Source organism: Podarcis vaucheri (assembly GCF_965113315.1).
Source record: "Podarcis vaucheri genome assembly, chromosome: 4".
NCBI classification, from domain to species: Eukaryota; Metazoa; Chordata; class Lepidosauria; order Squamata; family Lacertidae; genus Podarcis; species Podarcis vaucheri.
Window position 1 is genome coordinate 57,281,986 of NC_138762.1, and position 22,080 is coordinate 57,304,065.

Here is a 22,080-nt window from a genome sequence, read left to right on the forward strand (position 1 = left end):
TAATGATCATCAGGCTTGGTTGTGGTGTGTAGACTTTTTCTTTTGAGAAATATTGCTATATAAGGGGTACTGCTCATGTGCACAAAAATTAAGCACATCCTATCTTAGCATTGCCATCTTAACATTTTAAATCTTTCTTACCGTGAGTTTTGAGCAATGCCTACTGTTAAGTGATCAGAACAGCTATGCTGGCTGAAGCTAGCAAGCGGCATGCACTGAGAAGTTGGGAAGGTGGGACCTGGGCATGAACTGTTTCCTTTTATATCCAGTTCCCACATGAGCTCAAATTGCAGCCCTGGCTGAGCAATCAGTCACAGTGACACTTCCAAACAAACTGACTGCTGCTTGCACATAGCTCCGAGGCTGCATTGCTAACTGGCTTGCACTAACACAACCTCAAGAAGTTTCCAGAGCAGAAGGACTGAAAAGGACTAAATGGGAAAGCTTGTCTTCTCCGCAACTGCAGGCTGCTCTCTTTAGCACCTGGGTAGCAGAGCTTCCATTTGGCCCAATATACTTCAAAGAGAATCGTATTTGCATTTGATTGTGTATAATGGATGATGCCATTTGCTCACCACCTGCAAATATAACATTGTCCCACACCTGTAATTAGGATGCAGTGCTTATAGTGTAATCCCAAGCATGAGGCTGCAGTCCTATATTTACTACGACTCATTGAATTCAGTGGGACTTTCCTCAGAGTGAATATGCACAGGATTGTGGGGTAAAGCTTCTTGGTTTAGAAATGTACTTTTTTTTTTGTTTTGAAAACAAATTGTTAGATTGATCAACTAAAACAAATAGGATTCATCAATTAAATTTCTTTAAGCAGGTTGCAACCCTAGTTGTTCCACTGTAGTGGGTTGTCACGTGGCAGAACTTAATACCTCCGGTAGTATATATGATCCATGTTATGAGTACAGTCAGAAAAGTATTGGATATGGAGACAAAGAACCTCAGACTCCTCTTACTGGCTTAGCATATTCTTACTAGTGTGAATTGGGGTGTGTGTAAGAGTCAAAGAAGGCATTTTTAATTCACTGGATTCCCTAGCACTTTTGTTTTAAATAGGAATGGTATTCTTCTAACACCACCATCCTAACCATGTCTACTCAGGGGTAAGTTGTATTGACTTCAGTGGGGATTCCTGCCAGGTAACTGATGTTAGGATTGCACCCTAAATGCCTCCTGTTACACTCCTGTTTATTTATCATAGGCATCTGGGTCCTGTTATAAACCATCCTTCCATTATTTTCAGCGAGATGAGCGCCGCAACCCCAGAGTCGTCCGCGACTGGACCTAATGGTCAGGGGTCCCTTTACCTTTTTATAAAGTATAGGTAAAGGTACGCCTGATCGTTAGGTCCAGTCACGGACGACTCTGGGGTTGCTCGCTCTAGAGGCTGAGGGAGCCGGCGTATGTCTGCAGACAGCTTCTGGGTCATGTGGCCAGCATGACTAAGCCGCTTCTGGTGAACCAGAGCAGCGCACGGAAACGCCGTTTACCTTCCCGCCGGAGTGGTACCTATTTATCTACTTGCACTTTGAGATGCTTTCGAACTGCTAGGTGGGCAGGAGCTGGGACCGAGCAACGGGAGCTCACCCCGTTGCGGGGATTCAAACTGCAGACCTTCCAATTGGCAAGCCCTAGGCCATGGGAAGGCAAACTAAAGCCTGGGGGCCGGATCCGGTCCAGTCACCTTCTGAATCCAGCCTGTGGACAGTCCAGGAATCAGCATGTTTTTACATGAGTAGAATGTGTGCTTTTATTTAAAATACATCTCTGGGTTATTTATGGGGCATAGGAATTCATTCTTTTATTTTTTTCAAAATATAGTCCGCCCCCCCCCCCAAGGTCTAAGGGACAGTGGACCGGCCCCCTGCTGAAAAAGTTTGCTGACCCCTGCCCTAGGCTCTGTGGTTTAAACCACAGTGCCACCCGCGTCCCTTCATGTATACTATAACTTCCCCCAAAGGCTCAGAGTGGTTTGCATTTTAAAGGTACTTCACTTTATACAAATTCATGTGACTCCCACTACCACCTGCATTTCACATCTCTCTGTTGTTGTTTTTACAATACAGGCAACATTTTAAACAATATGACCACAACCTCAAAAGCAGCTTAAACACACATACATGCAAGCAATGCTAACTATGCACTGAACAACTACTAGCCCAAACATTTTGCATCAACAATTTGTATACCTATCTAATATATTTGTAGCAGAATCCACAAAAGGTCAGTGAAATTGAAATCATCATCCCTGTTGTATGCACATTTACTTTATAGGAAGTTCCATTGCAATCAGTATGATTTACTTTTAAACAAGTATGTTGAGGATATTTTATTTACTGCATGGAGCTGTAAATCTTGTTCCCAAATCTTGTTCCAGTACTATACTAATGTACATGGATTATGTGCATCTATGGCAAGTATGGCAGACTAGGATCATTCTGTCCCACTTGCTATACACAAGTTGCCTTGTTATCTATGGTGTTTTGCATAACCAGTGCATAACATTCTGCTCCAAAGTTTAACTGTCACCTGAGAGTTACTCTAGATATTGAATACTGAGTTGTAATAGAAGCACCATATGGCTTTTTCTTCTTCTTCATTTTACTTGAGTCCACTTTATAGTTAGCATTTTGGGATTTAAGACAATTTATTTGTGCTTAAAGGGCGAACTGAGAAATCCAAGTCTTTCCACTCAAATAGATGGTGAATTATGTTGTTGACAATCTTGATTTCATGCAGTTCACTGTTCGGGAAATGGGTGTGTGTCTTTTTATTTTCCTATGGGCCAAGGATGAAGTATAAATTCAATGTTCCTTACTTCTCAGCAAGATCACTTAAGAATCATTCTTATACAACTTTATAATCCCTTGAAAAAGAAGCTTGTCAGCCTACTAATAGTATATTTTACAGTGATAAAAGGCAACTTCAAGTTTCAATCTTTGGATGAAACCCTCCCACCCCTGTTTTGTGAGGCACAATGTTGAGTTAAAAATACAAACTGAGAATTATAAACAATGGCTTAGAATGTAAGAAAATGGTTAGAAGTCTAAACAAGGAAGGGATAGAGTTAAAATATACATGTGTGGATGGACTGCATTTCTTGCAGAGCACCTGCTTCTATTCCAAGTCAAATTTCTTCTTCAGATACCAGAACTGAGGTTTGCCTTTTAGCTTTTTGAAAGCAGCTATTTTAATGACTTTTAAAATTATTCTAGTGACTAGTAGAATCTAGCCATTCAGAACTTCCTTGAACGAGAAAATTTGTGATATAAAATTCCTGCCGGCTAATTTCTGCTGAAAACACAAGGAGAATGATGGAACTTCCTTACTTTCAGAAATACACTGGAACATGAAAAGAACGGCCACAAAGATTTATGCCAATTTGTGGATAGTATAACAAAAGACCCTTTCTATTTGCTTCTGCCGCTGCAAGGGAATAATTAGTATCACACTGGAGTGTCTCCAGGAGTGAAGTTAGAAGAGTTGGTTAGTTTTTCATAATTTCTGTCGCTGTGCCGTACAGAATGTCATGTCCTGAGATGCTGGAAAATAACAATCGAGCACATGAAGGGGCGAATAAAATCACAACTTCACCATAACTTCATTCCTACATTGCAGGGGGTTGGACTAGATAATCATTGGGTTCCTTCCAGCTCTATGATTCGATAAAGTGTTTAGCGTAACCCTTAGCCCTCACTCTCCATCAAAATGAAGTCTAAATCTGCATTCAGTCACATCTACCTCTTTTTGTGTTGCTTGTTAACATTCCTTGCATTCTCTCCACCTCCTTTGTGATCCTCCACTGTTTGAAACTCAGTCTGTAAGCTACTTGACACAGGAACTGCTTGTTTTTATGTTACTCTGGAAATTGCCATACAAATTGATGGCCCAATATAAAACAATAACAAGTAACTACAAATAACCCTTTACAAGTATTTTAAGGTTTGAAGCACCAAATTCTTTCAAAAGAAATCCTCCCCCCACCATGTCCCTAAACACTGTCACTCTCAGCACATAATAAATCTTTATTTTTTAAAAAAAGAATGGTGTGGTTTCACAACTCTTAAGAGGGGAGCACAAACACCATGTGCTTTGCAAGCATCTTTCTGCAAAGAACCTCCTTTCTGCCTTGGAGCACAATATGGTTTGATTTCTGTAGTTTAATCTATGCCAGGGGTTGCCAGTCCTCCGGGACCAGGGGGCACATTTTGAGGAAGTGCTGTGGGCACCACTCACAAGATGTATGCTGTGGGGGTTGTTGCATAACATGAAATGGCTGTGGTGATAGGTGTGGCACATAACACAAAATGTTTGGGTGACGTGTAACAAAAAATGCCTGCTGTGACATCATTGCATGGCATAATGGATGCCACATATGAAAGAGAAGAAATGGAGATAGGAGCACAAAATAGTGTGGGCATGCTCTCCTCACCAGCTGCCTCATCAGTGGGGGGAAAAGCACCTATATCAGTCATGTACTTCCTGTTCTGGCATCCAGTGAAACATGGGCATGTTTAGGGGGACGTATTCAATGGAGAGGTTGATGCAGTGTAAACTGGAAATGAGCAGGAAGAGCAAACAATCTGCTGTGCATTGTGGTTTTTGAGGGGATACCCTCCAAAGTACAGAGGGTACTGGCAAGCACACTTGTCTATGGGTGCCATGTTGGCAACTTGTGATCTATATGGTTGGGAAAGGATTGAACTAGATGACAATTGATTGTCTTGATTACCTTACAACTCTGGTTCTATAGAATCTAATGTACTGAAACTCTGACTTTATTATACAGCAGGAGTTTTATGAAATAGCAATGTGCTGAGTTTTTGTTTTAATTTTAGTAGACCACTGGTTTCCAAGGGATAAACAAAACGATGAGTTTGGTCATGTCTCTAAGGTTTGAACTCATAATTCAATAAAAGGAAACCAATAAATTAACCCGGGCAAAGCTACAACAGAAACCGTAAGCACAGGTAATTCTGTGTCAGCGCATAGTCAAACATACATTGGTTTTTTCCACTGTGCCAAAGCAAAGAAACACACCAGCTTTGCAGGCCAATGTTAAATTCCCTCCCTGCTGCTGCAAAAAACTCAGTTCCAAGACCCCATGGCCCTACCTCCCTTAAGAATAGCAACGCAGACACCTAGGGTAGATGTGTATCCTACTTTACAGTAAATAGTTATCTATTGTAAGGAGTCCTCTATTTGAAGGGCTGTCCAGTCCATACCTAGTTTAAACATAAAGAACCGTAAGAAGGGAGAGCAGAGATTCTGAAGATTAACAATTAGCACCTGACCAGGCAGACGGGGCATATACACAAATTACCTGGTCACAGCTTTGCCCGCTATGGTGACATTTATTGTATTTCTATTTAGATTAGTAATTATTTCTGAATTTATCATTTATATATACATACATTTTAGGCAAATCTGTGTTCTCTTTTTGTGAGTCTACCAATGGTCTTTTTTCTCCCCTCATGGCTCCTCATTCACCTGGAACTTGAGGATCAGCTGCATATCCTGGCCACCTTCCATACATTTAGGTGACCCTGTTCTTGAGGGGGAGGTGGTATTCCTTCTGAAAGAACAGTGGCTTTCAAACTGTATTCTGAAGGATGCTGGGGCTTCTTTGAAGTTTACCAGAGGTTTGTAGTGATGGGCAAGATTCCCTGAAAGATTGGGGGGGGGGATTAAATGTTTGGACGCAGCCATGTAATCTGTTACGCTACCTACATGACCTCATCAGTTTTGTCATTCACACGTGTTGCTTAGGGGAGATTGGATTTTAAATTGCATGATGGAGTCACAAGCAAAAATTATCTTTGTGACCTCATTCAAAATGACATTTGAGCATGGAATTAAGTTGCTATAAAGTTGGCAAGGAGATAGGTGCTGTTTCAGAATAAATTGCATGTACTTAGTTGTGGTCTAGGGTTATTAGCAGAATTTGCGCAGTGGCTGCCTGCCCTGAATTTGGCTGAGGAATCTGCCATCATTACAACCCTTTTTCAAGACATGTTCATATTGCTGTAATTAGGAGACTGGCTGCACAGATGCACCTGCTTTTTAACAGGATTCTTCCTTATGCCTGATGGGACCTCAACAGCACAAGTACATGCTAAGAAATATGCGCAGGGAGCATCTTGCTTGGCCTTTAGCACTGGGAAGGTGGTGGATTCTGCCCACAGTGCAGAAGAATGGGAACACGCTTCAGGTGAACACGCTTAAACTATAGGGATTTTTGAAAGCAAATTTGGTATTTACAGTAGCTAAAACAAAACAAAAAAAGTTGCAGAGACAATAAATGGATAAAAATCAAAACATAACTTTAGCATTGCTTATAACAGGTTTGGTGAATCTTAGCTCATTAAAAAAATTCAGAGATAAATTGTAACTTCCATTCTGAACAGCAGAGAGGTACAAAGAACTTATCTGTGAGTGAGCATGATGGTGGCTGGTGGGTGCCTTTCCACCTGGCAATGACAGGGAACTGATGCAAGGTCATGTCTGCACCATTTTGTAGTTATTTTTTCTGGTCTTTTATATGTGGGTGCCATTTTATGTTAATTCTACACTCCAACACCAGCCATTTTGTGACTGCCTTCACAGCACTTCCTCAAAATTTCCAGTGTGCCCATTGGTGGTGACCCTGTAATACAGGTTAATACAATGCTTTTTTCTGGGGGTAGGCAGGGGTATGCATACCCCTAAACATTCTGTGAATCTAATGGGAGAAGAAACTATTTTTTTAAAAAAATAAAATAAATTAGTTTCTTCTCTAGCACAGTGAATCGTCAGTTCTGTTGCTACCCCCGATGGCGGCCTCATTTCCTTTCATGGTGTTTCCTGAGTCTCAGACGGAAGCGAGCGTTTAATGTGTGAAGTAGGAGTTGGAATCTAGCACGGTGATTGGTCAGTTTCATTGTTACCACCTTCGATGGCAGCTTCATTTCCTTTCCCAGTGATTTTCTTGAGTCAAAATGGAAGTACCCCTAAACATATATTTTTTTTTAGAAAAAAAGCACTGGGTTAATATATTGGATATATCCACTAAGTTTAGTTATGAAATATCAAATTAATTTTCTCTCTCTTTTCTAACCAGATTAAGAAGAAACAGCAAGAGGTGGTGGGCTTTTTAGAGGCCAACAAGATTGACTTTAAGGAATTGGACATAGCCTGTGATGAAGACAACCGGAAATGGATGAGAGAGAATGTTCCGGGTGAAAAGAAGCCACAAAATGGAATCCCCCTCCCTCCACAAATATTCAATGAGGAACAGTATTGTGGGGTAAGAAGTGTAAAGGTGTTAAAATACGTTTAGGCATTTTAAGAAAATGTACAGATTTGCTTCATGAAGTTTGCAAAACATTTTCTTGGTCCTCTCTTTGCGTTAATGTTATGCCCGCTTTTGTGAACTGCTTGCACAAGATGGTTCTGGGTTCGGGTTTAAGTTATAGCATAGGCATCACAGAGGTCCTTGCTGTGTCCCGGAAGAGCTTGGTGGACAGAAAACTACCCCTGGCTGTAAGCTTAGGATTCTGAAATAGGGTGGGATCAGATTGGGTTGGAGCTGGTTAAGGATTGGATCCAAAGATGTCCCATTCCCCTGAGAGGGGCAGATCTCCTCTGCCCCCACATTGCTTCCAAAGGGTGTGTGTGTGTTAAAAATAGTTGTTCCCTCACCCCCGCCGTTCACCCCACTTATGATTGCTGTGCAAAGGAACTGTTGTGGGAGAAACACTGGAAAGAACTGGTTTGTGCATTTTCTGGCTATTAAACACTAAGAGAATGAACCTTCTATGCACACACAGAATGGGAGCACGCATAATGTTCTCGGTCCTTTTACCATCATTATGATCCCTATGCTGGGAGAGGTTGTTGTGAGGGGTCAGGAAGGGTGACATTGGTATGCTAAACACACTCCTTTTCATCTAATTCCAGGGGAGTAGAGGGATGAATTCATACTGAAGGTAGGATGGATTGCAGTAGGGAATGTGCCATCAGATCTCAATAGCAAATCCATGCGTAAGGGTTTGGAAGCAGTACCTGTGTTCAGGCCTCCTAAAATAAACCAACCAAATTTTAGAGTTTCCAGAAATAAATTCATTTTTAAAGTACAGTACAGCTGGTGGATTCTATAAGCATTTTTAAAGGTAAAGGTAAAGGTACCCCTGCCCGAACGGGCCAGTCTTGACAGACTCTGGGGTTTGTGCGCCCATCTCACTCTATTGGCCGGGGGCCAGCGCTGTCCGGAGACACTTCCGGGTCACGTGGCCAGCGTGACAAAGCTGCATCTGGCGAGCCAGCGCAGCACACGGAACGCCGTTTACCTTCCCGCTGGTAAGCGGTACCTATTTATCTACTTGCACCCGAGGGTGCTTTCGAACTGCTAGGTTGGCAGGCGCTGGGACCGAGCAGCGGGAGCGCACCCCGCCGCGGGGATTCGAACCGCCGACCTTTCGATCGGCAAGCCCTAGGCGCTGAGGCTTTTACCCACAGCGCCACCCGCGTCCCTCATAAGCATTTTTACTTTCCATCAAATACTTCCAGGCTATAGGAAAAACAATGCTGATGGGCCCCTCCCCCTTGTTTGGCATTACTCCAATTTGTATCCCTCAAACTTTCAGTGGAAATAAATAAATATGTGCAGCAGTTCAACACATGGATCTGATTATTTTATGCATCCACTCCTTCAGAAATGTCTTGCACCGTGGTTGTAGCAACCAGGAATGACAGTTTAAAGCTGCCTCCATAGTAGCTGCTTGTGTGGCTTGCCCCTGAGGGAGCTTCACATTAGGTAGGAGAACATTTCAAAACAGCAACAGCTTTCTCGACTAACCTCTTCTTTATGCACATCCTGTAGCAAGAACAAGTATTCAAATGGATGGGATACAAACAGCTGATTTAGAAGCCAAGTACGAAAAATGTAATCATAAATGGAAGAGATGTTCTGACATATGTTTGAGTTCTTAGAATTAGGGTCGGAGCTATGATAAATGTCAAAGGGAGTGGGGTGCAACTGATCCTTTCAAGAATAGTCCAGGTCCTGAATCTGAAAGTAAAATTTTACTGTGTTTTATAACATGTACAACATACTTTAGCTCTTTCACACACACAGCTATAAGGATATCAGAGCTGGCCAAAGACATTTTTCAACCCGAGGCATAAATCAGTATAAAACCTGGTCCCTATTCCATGCACAGAAACCAACCACACAATCCTACTTCAACATGTACAGCATGTGCCGTCATTGGCTCTGCTCAGTGGGGTTAATGGAAGTTGTAGTTTAGCAACATCTGGAGGGCCAAAGGTTCCCCACCTTTGCTCTACTGCTTCTGAGGTGAGCAGGCTCAGTTAGGAGGTGCAAGGCAAACTGAGCGATGCTCAAATCTTTGACCTCTCCCTACCCCTCCTCATTGTAATGGCCATCTCACCCTGCCTTGCCCTGGAGAAACTTCATGGAATTCACTTCCACAAGATGTGTTGTTTAGCCACCTGCTTAAGGGTGCTTCCACACAGGCATCTTCTCAGAAATTTGGCCTTAGAAAAAACAACCATCAAGGAATGAACATATTTTAAAAACTAATATGAGCCGATGAAAAAATAAGCACTTTGAAAGATTCACTTTTCCGCACACTTGTGGAATTAGAGTTCCATAGAGAACTACATAGTAGAATATATGTTGCCAAAGAGCAGCTGCTATCGAACGTCTGCATAGACTCTAAATTAGTAATATACAATATCTCTGACTCTGCACAAGGCTATTTTAGGCACCAAGCAGTTGACATACCAAAGTACACGTCTGAGGGCCTTTCCAGATGATTAGAAAGACCAGTTTATATTCTTAGTACAATATTTGCAGTAGCCCCAATGCAGCACCAACATAATGGCACCCTGTCCCCTTACGATGGGGAGAAGGTAGCCAAAAGGCACAGAGAGGATCTTCTTACAGTGGGCAATGGCTTCTTTCAGGTTGGCTGCTCTTAAAAAGAAGTGGTGGAGATGTGTGCTACAGAAGAGGGCCAAAATGGACAAAAACAGATTACAAACTAGCAAGGAACTATTGTGAGTGGAAAGGGGAGCTTTCTTGCTATTTGCAACATAAGTCCCCCCCCCCTTTTTAAAAGAGTAATATAAGGGTGAGCAAAATGCAGCTCTCCGTATGTTGATGGACTATAGTTCCCATCGTCTCTGACTATTGGCTGGAGCTGATGAGAGATGTAGTCCAACAACATCTGGAGGGCCACATGTTCCCTATTGCTAAACGATTGCTTCAATTTTTGAAGAGTCCAGCAGAGGGAGGGCTCAGCCTCTAAACAATTTTTAAAAATTAAAAATAAAATGGCCTGTATCTATCTACCTACCTACCTAAAGACAAGCAGTATCTCTGTCCTGCTGCTCTGGATGAATAGAATGGTCCTCTTCTTTCTTAATCTTTAAGCTTAAAACAGATGGTTACATGGCAAGTCATCTTAATCACTTTATTTGCATGCCACCTTTCCAAAAACAAACAGAAATTTCGCTCAAAGCAGCTTACAAGAACGGGAACAACAATATGTAAACAATACCAACAACTGCAAGAATAAATTTGTAATAAACAGTAAAGCAGCAACATGTAACAAATGGCACAGCAAGTTAAAAACAACAACCTATCAGTATTACGAATGCATAGATGTAAACAGGAATGGGGAAAATTTCACCTTGGTTCTAGATGTTCTAACCATTGCTGCTATGCCCACAACAAGTGAGTCTGCTCAAATGTCTGGACCTTGGCTTCCTCAAAGGATCATTGCCCGATGCCATCATCATGCAGACAGCAGCTTATCCCATAACGTTACTCACAGTCTCTCTCCTGAAGCAGCTTCTTATAAGGCATCCAAAAGCAGGAGGTGGGGTAGCGGGAAACATCTCTCCTAGGATGTTACTCACAGTCCTTCTCCTAGTACAGCTGCTTGGCTAATACCAAAACTGAACACGTAAGGATGTTTGAAGAACAATTTTGTTTTGCTTTTAAGTACATGGCTAGGAAAATATGAAAGCATTCTCCTGGGCAAAAGTTCACAATGTGCAATGTGAGCTTTAGAATTAAACAGATCCCTTTCCTCATAGGAAGAGCTTTGCTGAGTCAGACTAAAGGCCTTTTTAGTTCAGCATCGCATTTCCCCAATGACCAACCTGATGCATCTTCTGAAGCCACCAAGCCACATAGGAGGACAGTAGCCCTTTTCCATCGTCATTTCCCAGCAAGTGGCATTCGACAGGAGTGTGCACTGCCTCTATGCATATCCCAAATAACAAGGCAAATCAGGGTGATTTGCGATAGTCTTTCACGTTACCGAGTTGCATCACGCTGTTAACAAGGCATGTTGAAGCGGATCAGGGAGCACCCAACTTTCCAAGTAACCAAGTTGCCTGGGGAAATACCCAGGACTTAAGGGGGGGGGGGAGAAGCGTTAGAGGAGAGGGAAAGGGGTGGAGCGGTGTTTGTGATATTTCATTTTGACAAACAGTTCTAGATTTTTATCATGGTTCATACATGCATGTACATTGCTTGCATGTCTGCTCAAAAGTAATACCCATTAATTTCAAAAAGGTTCACTTCCAGCCAGGGGAGTCTGCTTGGATAATCACACTTTGGAAGGGGAAAAAACGGCAGCCATTAAAGCCTGTGTCTTTCATTGTTTTTATCCATGCCAAGAAAATGGTTTAATTTGAACTGTGTCCTGATTTGAATTCCATAACTCAGTCATGGAAATAACCTTTTTGAGCATTAGCAGAGTATCTTTCTCTAATGCCTAGCTGACTGTCAAAACATCAATACTTAGCATTTACAGAAGGACTGTGGCCTTATGTATAGCACTAATTTTGCTTCCTATTTTCAGTGTTTTAAATAGGTTTGCAGAATCTAGTACTTATGAACATGTTTCTTATCAATTTTTTATGTTTGTGTGTTTCTATTTCCTTTTTAGGATTTTGACTCATTTTTCTGTGCAAAAGAAGAAAATATTATTTATTCATTCCTAGGTCTTGCACCTCCACCAGGCTCATCGGTACGTTTATAACCTTTGCCAAGAGTTATTCATCTTAATTTAGTGATGAATTAGACACTGATGCAGCATGTAAAACAATGTAGATTGCTATGCAATTTTTAAAAATTGTCTTTGCACGAGACTAAAAAGCTTTTAAGGACTAATTGATGCAGATCTTGCAATAAAAATTTGCTATGAATTTGTCAAAAGCCACCCATTTGCACTAATTTATAATGAGTACATCCTGCTTTTTAACACTGCGTTCAGTGGGATATGGATTGCACCCAACTGAATATGGCAGCAAACAGTTATAGTTGAATGAATGCCCCTTTCATTTTAGCAGAGCAGGTTCTGAATAACTGTGCTTAGAACTTCTTAAGATTCTGAAATGTTGCTAATTTAACGCAATAATGGCTTTAATAGGAAACTTCATTTAGAGGCTCTGGGTTTTTACTCCACACATAACAATAATACAGAAATACCAGGAATTTCCATTTCAGAGAAGCTATATGACCTGGTCCATCTAATCCTTGACTTTGCTTTTAAGTGAGATTCTCACTACTAGGCTGTCTCCATGTGGCATGACTTTCTGTTATCACCCAAATTGTTAGGATCTTGGTCACTTAAACTTGATTAACCAGATCTTCATATCATCACGGTTCATGGTGCAAGTTCTGTGGAGCCCCCTGTATCTTTCTGCAAAAGAAAGTTCATTGTGCAAAACAACCAAATCCTTGGTTCACATAGGCATGCACAGCCCATGACTCTCCATTTCTTAGACTCTTAGCTTTGGGCATGTGATCTGTTCTGTCCCAAAGGCAGCATTACTCTACAATGTTAGTCAACATTAAAACTGCTTCTGCATGAGGAACTCCAGTGCTTTTCTGAACACACTGCTGCTCATTCCGATTGGCAGTGCCTCTCTAGGATTTCAGACAGGAGCTTTTCCCTAGTGCAGTGTGCATATGTGGGGTGTTGAACATAGGGCCACCTGCATACAAAGCATGAACTCTGTCACTGAGCAACAGCAACAAAATACTTGCATCTCAGGATCTCTAGCACATGGGCTACTTCCAGCTGAAGCAGAAGCCAGGCCATGTATAGGACAAGCAGGCAGCAGAATGTTGAAAGTAAGATGTCGGATAATTTGAATTCATTTCTTTTTCTTTTTCTTTTTTTTTTTTATAAATGCTTTTATTGAATCCAGCTCTTTATACATTTTATCTATTTTACAACAACTCATATCCATTTTCGACTTCCTTCAACGTCGCTGACATTCTTTCATAGTTATTCTTTTAGTACACATTCCATTCTTCCATATTGCCATTTACCCCTCCTTTCCTCCTATATTCCTATTAAACAATATTCATTAGTTCTTTACAAAGCCTCTTTAAATCCCACCAGCGTTGTATTTACACCATAGTTATTTTCCAGGTAACACACAAATTTCTCCCAGTCCTTTATAAATTTTTGGTCTTTTGTATATCTAATCTTCCCTGTTAATTTGTCCAATTCTGCGTATTCTATTAATTTTGCTCTCCATTCTTCTACCTTTGGAATTTCCTCCTGCTTCCACCTCTGTGCCAACACTATTCTGGCGGCTGTTACGGCATACTGGAAAAATTTATGATCTTTCCTTCTGATGTCCTTCCCTACAATACCTAATAAAAAAGCCTCTGGTCTTTTCACAAAAGTATACCTCAATATCTTTTTCATCTCGTTATAAATCTCTTCCCAGAAGCTTTTAACTTTCTTACACTCCCACCACTGGTGGAAGAATGTACCTTCTTTGAGTTTACATTTCCAGCATTTGTTACCTACTTTATACATCTTTGCCAGTCTTACAGGAGATAAATACCATCTGTAGAGCATTTTCATCATATTTTCTTTCAATATCATACAGGCAGTAAATTTTATATTCTCTTTCCACAACCTTTCCCAATCCTCCCATTGAATATTGTATCCCAGATCCTTTGCCCATTGCACCATCACCGACTTCTCCTCCTCATCCTTCATATACCACTCTAACATTATTTTGTACATTTTTGATAGGTTTTTAGATTCACTATTTATTATCTCTTTTTGAAAGATTGATTCTTTTTCTACATACCCCCTTTCCTTCAGCTCTTTTTTAAACATTTCATTAATTTGGAAGTAGTGTAGCCAGTCATATGTTAATGTTTTAACTTGGTCATATGGTTTTATTTTCCACTTGCCTCCTTCGTTGATAACCATTTCTCCATATGTTCCCCACTTTCCTCTCATGTTAGTTTTCTTAACACACATTATTTCTAACGGGGATAGCCAATGTGGGACTTTTGGTTCTAATATGTTTTTATATCTATCCCAGACTTCTATTAGTGCTCCTCTAAAAATATGGTTTCCGAATCCCTTGTGTAGCCTCTTTTTATCACACCATAGATATGCGTGCCACCCAAATTTGTTATTATACCCTTCCAAATCTAGTAATTCTTTGTCTTCCAATTTTACCCAATCTTTCAACCAACACAGGCATGCTGCCTCGTAATATAATCTCATGTCTGGGAGACCGAAGCCTCCTCTCTCCTTTGCGTCCGTCAATAACTTGAATTTAATTCTGGGCTTCTTACCTTCCCAGACATATCTTGATATTCCCTTTTGCCATTCCCCAAAAATTTTTTTACCTTTTAGTATGGGTAAAGTTTGGAATAAAAATAACAACTTAGGTAGCACCATCATTTTTACCATTGATATTCTTCCCCATAGTGATAGTTTCAGTCTATTCCAAACCTCCAAATCCTTCTTTATTTCTTTCCACATTGGGATATAATTATATTGGTATAAATCTATGTTCTTATCTGAGAGCCAAATTCCCAAGTATTTAATCTTTTTAACTACCTCAATTTCCGTTTGTTGTTTTAATAATTCAATTTTATCTTGGTCCATATTTTTCACTATCATTTTAGTCTTCGTCTTATTCAATCTGAATCCTGATAGTTTCCCGAATTGCTCCATTTCTTCCATAATTTCTTTTATACTTTCTGTCGGTTCTTCCAAAGTCACCACCACATCATCCGCAAAGGCCTTTACTTTGTATTCATTAACACCTAATGTCACCCCTTTAATTTGCTTATTTTGTCTTATGGCATTTAATAAAACCTCCAGGACCACTATGAACAGTAATGGTGAAAGCGGGCAACCTTGCCTTGTTCCTTTAGATATTTTTATATCTTCCGTGATGATGTTATTTATAATCAACCTTGCCTTCTGTTCCGTATATATTGCTTCAATACCATTAAAAAATTCTTGACCCACCTCCATAACCTCCAAATTTCTCAACATAAATTCCCAGATCACATTATCGAAGGCTTTCTCCGCGTCTACGAATATTAAACTTGCTGGTTTATCACACCTATCGGACAAGTATTCTATAACATTAATTATATTTCTTATATTATTTCTTAGTTGCCTGCCCGGTAGGAAGCCTTGTTGATCTTTATGTATGATTTTTACTAGTATCTTTTTTAATCTCTTTGCTAAGATTCCTGTAAAGATTTTGTAATCTGTGTTTAGGAGCGATATGGGTCTGTAGTTCTTAATTTGGGTCAAATCCGAATTCTGTTTTGGTATTATTGTGATAAATGCCTCTTTCCATGTTCCTGGGATATCCTTTTCTTTTAAGATGTTGTTCATTACTTTAATTAACGGGACCATCAACGTATCTCTCATTTCTTTATAATAGCTTGTGGTGAACCCATCCGGGCCCGGTGCTTTCCCTCTTTTTAGTTCTTTTATGACTTCTTCTACTTCTTCTTTACAAATTGGAGCATTCAACTGTTCTTTTTGGTCTGTTGGGATCTTCTTCACCATCTTCTCTTTCAGATATCTTTCTATTTTCTTCTTATTATTCCTTTCTTTATTCCTATATAATTGTTTATAAAATTCGACGAATCCTTTCCTAATTCCTTTTGGATCTGTTATTTCTTCTCCATTCACTTCAATTTTATTAATTGTGTTTTGTTCTTTTCTCCTCTTCACTTGCCAAGCAAGCCATTTTCCTGATTTATTGGCAAATTCGAAATTTTTTTGTCTTAACCTTTTAATATTCCACTCAACCTCTTTATTTATTAGCATTGCAAACTGTGTTTGAAGAATCTTTATTTCCTGTACTATCTTCTCGTTATTAGGTTTTTTGATCAGTTTTTGTTCCTTATTCATAATCTGTTCTAAAATCTCCTTTGTCTTTTTTTCTTTGTTATTTCTTTTCCATGCATTCTGCTGAATACAAAGGCCCCTCATCACCGCCTTACTTGCATCCCACACCACACTCAATTTTGTCCCCTTATCCATATTGTCTCTAAAGTAATCAGATAAATTTTTTTGTGCTTTTTCTACAAATTTTTGATCATCCCATATGTTATCATTCAACCTCCACCTGAAGGTTCGCTCTTCAAAACCTTTTAACTCCATTTCTATTGGGTTGTGGTCTGAAATCACCTTAGCCTGTATTTCTATTTTTTGGATTCTTGGGGTTAGCTCCTTTGATACCCATATTTGGTCTATTCTTGACATTGTTTGATTTGGTTCGGAGTGGTATGTGAATTGCTTCTCCAAGGGATGTCTGAGCCTCCAAATATCAACTAAGTTGCAGTTCTTCGTCATTGCAAAGAACGTTTTAGGTAGTTTTCCTTCCTTATTTTTCGTTTTCCTCAATCTATCCATTTCTAATGAAACCACCCCGTTCATATCTCCCATTATTATAATTTTTTGGTCCATATATTCAAATAATTTCTCCTCTAATAGTCTAAAAAATTCCTTCTTATTCCCATTTGGTGAGTAAATCCCAACAATTATCAACTTTTCACCTTGCCACTTAATTTGAACCATTATAATTCTACCTTCTTCATCCTTAAATAGTTGATGAGATTCAATTTTATTTTTAATGTATAATACAACACCTCTTTTTTTCTCTTTATCCGAGGATACAAATTCATTTCCCAACCTTTTGTTTATTAGAATTTTCCTGTGTTTTTTAATCACATGGGTTTCTTGTAAGCATATAATATCTAAATTTTTCTTTTTTAACATATGTTCAATCCTATTCCGTTTTCTCTTATCGTTCATCCCGTTCACGTTCCAGTTCCACAGTTTTAGCGTCATTCTTCTTGTCCCTGTTTAAATTTAAGTTTATTTTATAGTCTTTCTATCTCTTCTCCTATCTCGTCTTCTTCCTCTTCTTCTGATCCTCTCTCTACCTGTTCTTCTTCTTCTCTTGATTCGAGTTCCTCCCTTAAATTTAGTCCTCCTTCTGCCCCTTTGACCTCTTCCTCTTCTACTTGAAGCTCTTTGTATCTCCTTGTAAATTTCCCTATTTCTTCCGGGCTAATCAATCTTCTTTTTACCCCTTTATAAAAAAACGAGACTCCTTCCGGGAATTCCCATCTAAAATCGATCTTGTTTTTCCTAAGCAGTTGCACCAATGGTTTATAAGTTTCTCTTCGTTTCAACAATCTTATTGGAATATCTTTAAATATAATTATATAATTCCCATCAATATATAATCTTTTCTCTCTGTTTCTTTGTAAGATCTGATTTCTCATCTCTCTATCTTTGAATGTTATTAGGCAGTCACCTGGGAATTTTTTGGCTTTACTTGATCTTATTTTCATTCTAAATGCATTTTGTATTGTTTTCCCCACTTCTTCCTCCGATAACCCCGTCCATTGTGCAATCTCTTTTATCAATCTTTCTTTTATATTTTCATTTTGTACTTCCGGTATTTGCCTCAATCTCAAATTCACTTCTCTCTGTTTTAGTTCATTCATTGCGATAGAGTCTTTTATTTCTTCCTGTATTTTGTTTAAATCTGCTATCTCATTTTTCATCTTCTCTTCTTCCCGTTTCAACTCTTTCATTTCATGTTTTGTTTTTTTCAGACCCTCATCCACTCTCTTTGAAACCTCTTTAATTTGTCCCTTTAGTTCACTAACTGTCTCCTCAATCTTTTTATCCATTTTCCCAATTTTATTATCAACCTGTTCTAATTTTATCTCCAGATTTTTTTCGCTGTTTGATTTCTGCAAACATCTTCAATATTTCTGTTTTGAACTCTGCTTCCTGTTTTGAAGCTCTTCTATCTGTTGGGGTCCCCCCCTCCGTCCCCTTTTTTTGTGTATGCGACATTCCCCCAAGTATCAAATATCAAATAACAAATTAAATTATACAATTTCTAAGCAATTCCTAGATACTTGCGATTACAATTGTTATTATCCTTAGATGTTATTTGAGATGTCCGTTGCAGGTTAGCACTGCGGGACAGAGAGGTAAATTATAGATTACAAGTGATTTAACAGTTTACCCTCAGAGTCATATGAAAAATTTTATCGCGTCCTCCACTAGAATTTAGAAGAGTTTAGTTGCTGATCCATATTCTTCTTGCCCCCATTCGGGCTAATCCAATCAAAGCTTTGGATAATCCGCTTTCTAATTTAAGGGCCCAAAAACACTCCAAAGGCGGCACAAAACAATTTCCCTTTAGTTTAATAGTCCGAAGATGCTCCAGAGGTCGAAGGTAAAAGAGGTAAAGTCCCAACTTCAGAGAGCCAGAATAGTAGGTATAAAGTCAAACTATTGTTCCATATTCAAATTTCGCATCCAAGTTTCAAATTGTCTTTAATTGTCCCTTAGAAATAAATTTGCCCCTTGGAAATAGGTCTCTATAATCAATAAATCCAGGAGGATTTTCGGTTAGATGCTAGAGAAGTCTTATAGGCAAACTTCTTCAATTTCGCAGTCTTAAATTGCTTCGACGCAGATTTCCTACTTTAGTACTTTAAATAGTAATACTTAGTTTTGACCCCTAGAGGGAGTCTAACTCTACTAAGTCGTGAAGAGAGTTCTTACAGAAAAGGGAAGAGAAAGCCCTAAAATGGCCCCTTTACTTCAGCAATTCTTTTAAGGTCCAATTTTTATCAATTTAAAGTCCCAAACAGAGATAGAAAATAGATACAGAAGTTACTGAGCTAATCATCAAAGGCCAATCTTCTCTATCAGAAGCAAAAAAAAAAAAAAAAAAAAAAACCGAAGCAAATATCTTAGAGAGTCTTTTAGTATAACATCTAAAACCCTCTTAAATATGGCGTCCGAGGTTTTCTTAGTGTGGTAGTCCCTCACAGGTTTTCTTAACGTAGTAGTCACTCACAGGTCCCACAGGGATATATTTGTACAGTTCTCTTTCCAATGCTTCACCCACACCGGGACCCCACTTCATTCACATGAATTTCTGCTCCCCTTTCTTCTTTTGAAGAGAATTATTTCTCCTTACCAAAGTCCACAAAGTTAAATTGTTGCAGGGGAGACGAAAACAGTAACCGCTAGCGGCAACTTACTTTCCTTTTAGGCTCTGCATACAGCCTGTGTCTTTTAACGAAGACAGACGTCCGCTGAGCTCGAACTCTTCTCTTTTTAATTCGGAGACTTCCTTGTTCTTGCCGCTCATTAACTCCAGCAATTTTAGATATTTTGTGCCCGAATTTCTTTGTTTTGAGAGCGGAGCGCTATCCCCCCCAGGCTCGGGGCTTTGCTTATTAGCCGTTGCAATGGTCTCCCGATCGCCCACCGCTCGTTCCGCCGCGCTCTTCACCTCTTTTTACGGAGGCTACCTGACGGCCGAAACAGCAGCTTTTCAGGCGCTGCCGGGAACCTGAACCCCTAGACACCCTCCAGAGGTAAAACCAGAGGTTTTGCGCCCTAAAAACCTCTTTTTTTCGGCTAAAAAGCTAGGGCTCTCCCCACCGGAAAAAACCCTCGCCTGCAGCGGGTTCCGCGCTCCACCGGAAGTCGCAATTTGAATTCATTTCACATCTAAAGGCAAACCTACCTAATTCACACTTTTTGAAACAATATGAGAACTGCAACACAGCTAGCCTTCAACATTCACACTTTCCTGAATTTTGCAATGCCATTCTCCAAGTAATGTTTGCAAAAATATAACCTGGGGTAAAGTAGCCATAAAAAATGCATATATTAATGAAAATAACATACACAAATGCACTTTTTTAGGGGAAATCACACTGAAAACTGCACAGAAATGTGTATATTTGGGAGATATTCCCACAAAAATGCTTATACGTTTTAAGGAGATGTGCAAGGACTCCAAATCTTTTTCCAGAACAATGCCCTTTGTGGAATTGAAACCTGTATGTAAGCTATATTATGATGTGCATGAATGGAGCAAAGACCTTGAAAAAATTACTATGTAATCAAATCTTTGCAAAGCCAAACTGTGACTCCCCGTAGTTTCTTAAAGCATGGCATACTTTAAAGGGAGAATGACAAAACATGTTGTAGGATGTACAGAGGGAAAGGAGACTAGAAAAAGAAGTTGTAAGAGCTCCTGGTGACTGCCTGAGAAGTAATCTGACATGTCACCAAGCTGGTGTACTAAGTTAGAGGAAGATTCCCCCCCCTTAATACAAATATGTAATTTGAAACTAGAGTGGCCTTGTGGGGCAGCTGGCTGTGCTGAAAGGATGGAGTGACATCTCTGTTGTCAAGATTCTTGATTTTGGTCTATTAATGCACAGCAATGCACCTTCAATTTGTCCACGTAATACACAATGAGATAAGTTGTTAAAAAAAATACTATGAAAGTTTTGGAGACCTATTTAAAGTGATAAGAGCAGTAGCCACAGAAGAGGCAGCCACTCAGAATGCTATAACATTAAAGTACAGTGGAAGCTTGGTTCTCAAACAGCTTAGGTGGCAAACAAATTGGCTCCCGAACGCAACAAACCCAGAAGTGTTCCAGTTTTCTAACGTTTTTGGGAAGCTGAACGTCTGACCCAGCTTCCGCTTGAGTGCAGGAAGCTCCTGCAGCCAATCGGAAGCCACACCTTGGTTTTCAAACATTTTGGAAGTTGAATGAACCCCCAGAATGGATTATGTTCAAGAACCAAGGTACCACTGTATCTTACGGATTGATATTATTAAAGTGGTATGTCGGGTTACATAAGCTTCAGGTTACATATGCTTCAGGTTACAGACTCTGCTAACCCAGAAATAGTGCTTCAGGTTAAGAACTTTGCTTCAGGATGAGAACAGAAATCGTGCTCTGGCGGCGTGGCGGCAGCAGGAGGCCCCATTAGCTAAAGTGGTGCTTCAGGTTAAGAATGGACCTCCGGAACGAATTAAGTACTTAACCCGAGGTACCACTGTACTTGCTTATAATCAGCTTTATGATTATTATTTTTAAGAAAGATACATTCATTATGGTAGAAAATAACAGCATATGGAAGCATATTTTTGTATATTGTTACACACACACACCAATCTCCAAGCAGCAAGAGATCTCATTGTATACTTTGCATGTGACTTCCTTGGAGCAAAGGTCAGTAGAGGCCAGCAGGGGTACATGAGGGGAGAAGCAGACTGGCTCTGCCACTTACCAGGACAGGGATATGGTGAGGTGCTGATGAGGTCAGGGGGGTTTCTTGTCGCCTGCAGGTGTGTGAAGCCACCAACCTAGAGCTCCTCTTGCCTTGCCCCCGTGCTGGTGGACACAATGGTGCTGTTGTTGCTCCCTGTCATGTGCCGCTGTTGCTAGAGGCTCATGGTGTCTTTGTGATAAATGGCTTTGTTTACAACCAATAGTTAACAGACTTGGCCAAAGTCATTAAATTATTGAACCACTTTAGAAGTCTGCTTTTTCTGCAGAATCCCACTTGAGAGGTATGAAATCATGGGCTGGGAGGGGACCCTAAAGATCATGGCTACAATAACCCCCCCCCCCCAAACAACTTACTTGTTTTGTTTGCTTCTACCTTTCTTCTCAGAAAATGATACAGTACTGAAAAATACTTGCATGCCAATGCAGAAATCTTTGCTTTGGGTTGTATCCATACACCAAGTTCTACTCAGGGTAAACCCAATGAAATGAATGTAGCTAAGTTAGTTATGTTGCTTAATTTCACTGAGTCTACTCTGGGTATGAATAGCTTTGGATACAACCCTTTGATTTGATTATACTGAATGAATTAGAAAACAGAGTACCTTGCCAGTT

At 39.9% G+C, this 22,080-nt stretch overlaps 1 protein-coding gene across 3 annotated transcripts in view; it reads left to right on the plus strand.

Annotated features, from left to right (window-relative positions):
* The window catches only part of SH3BGR (SH3 domain binding glutamate rich protein), a 36,926-nt gene that overhangs the window by 740 nt on the left and 14,106 nt on the right, over positions 1-22,080 (plus strand). For all 3 annotated transcript variants that reach the window (XM_082221364.1, XM_082221363.1, XM_082221365.1), the window contains exons 2-3: positions 7,115-7,300; positions 11,982-12,062. In XM_082221364.1, the coding sequence (XP_082077490.1) occupies positions 7,115-7,300; positions 11,982-12,062 (267 nt within the window). The remainder of the gene's footprint in view (positions 1-7,114; positions 7,301-11,981; positions 12,063-22,080) is intronic.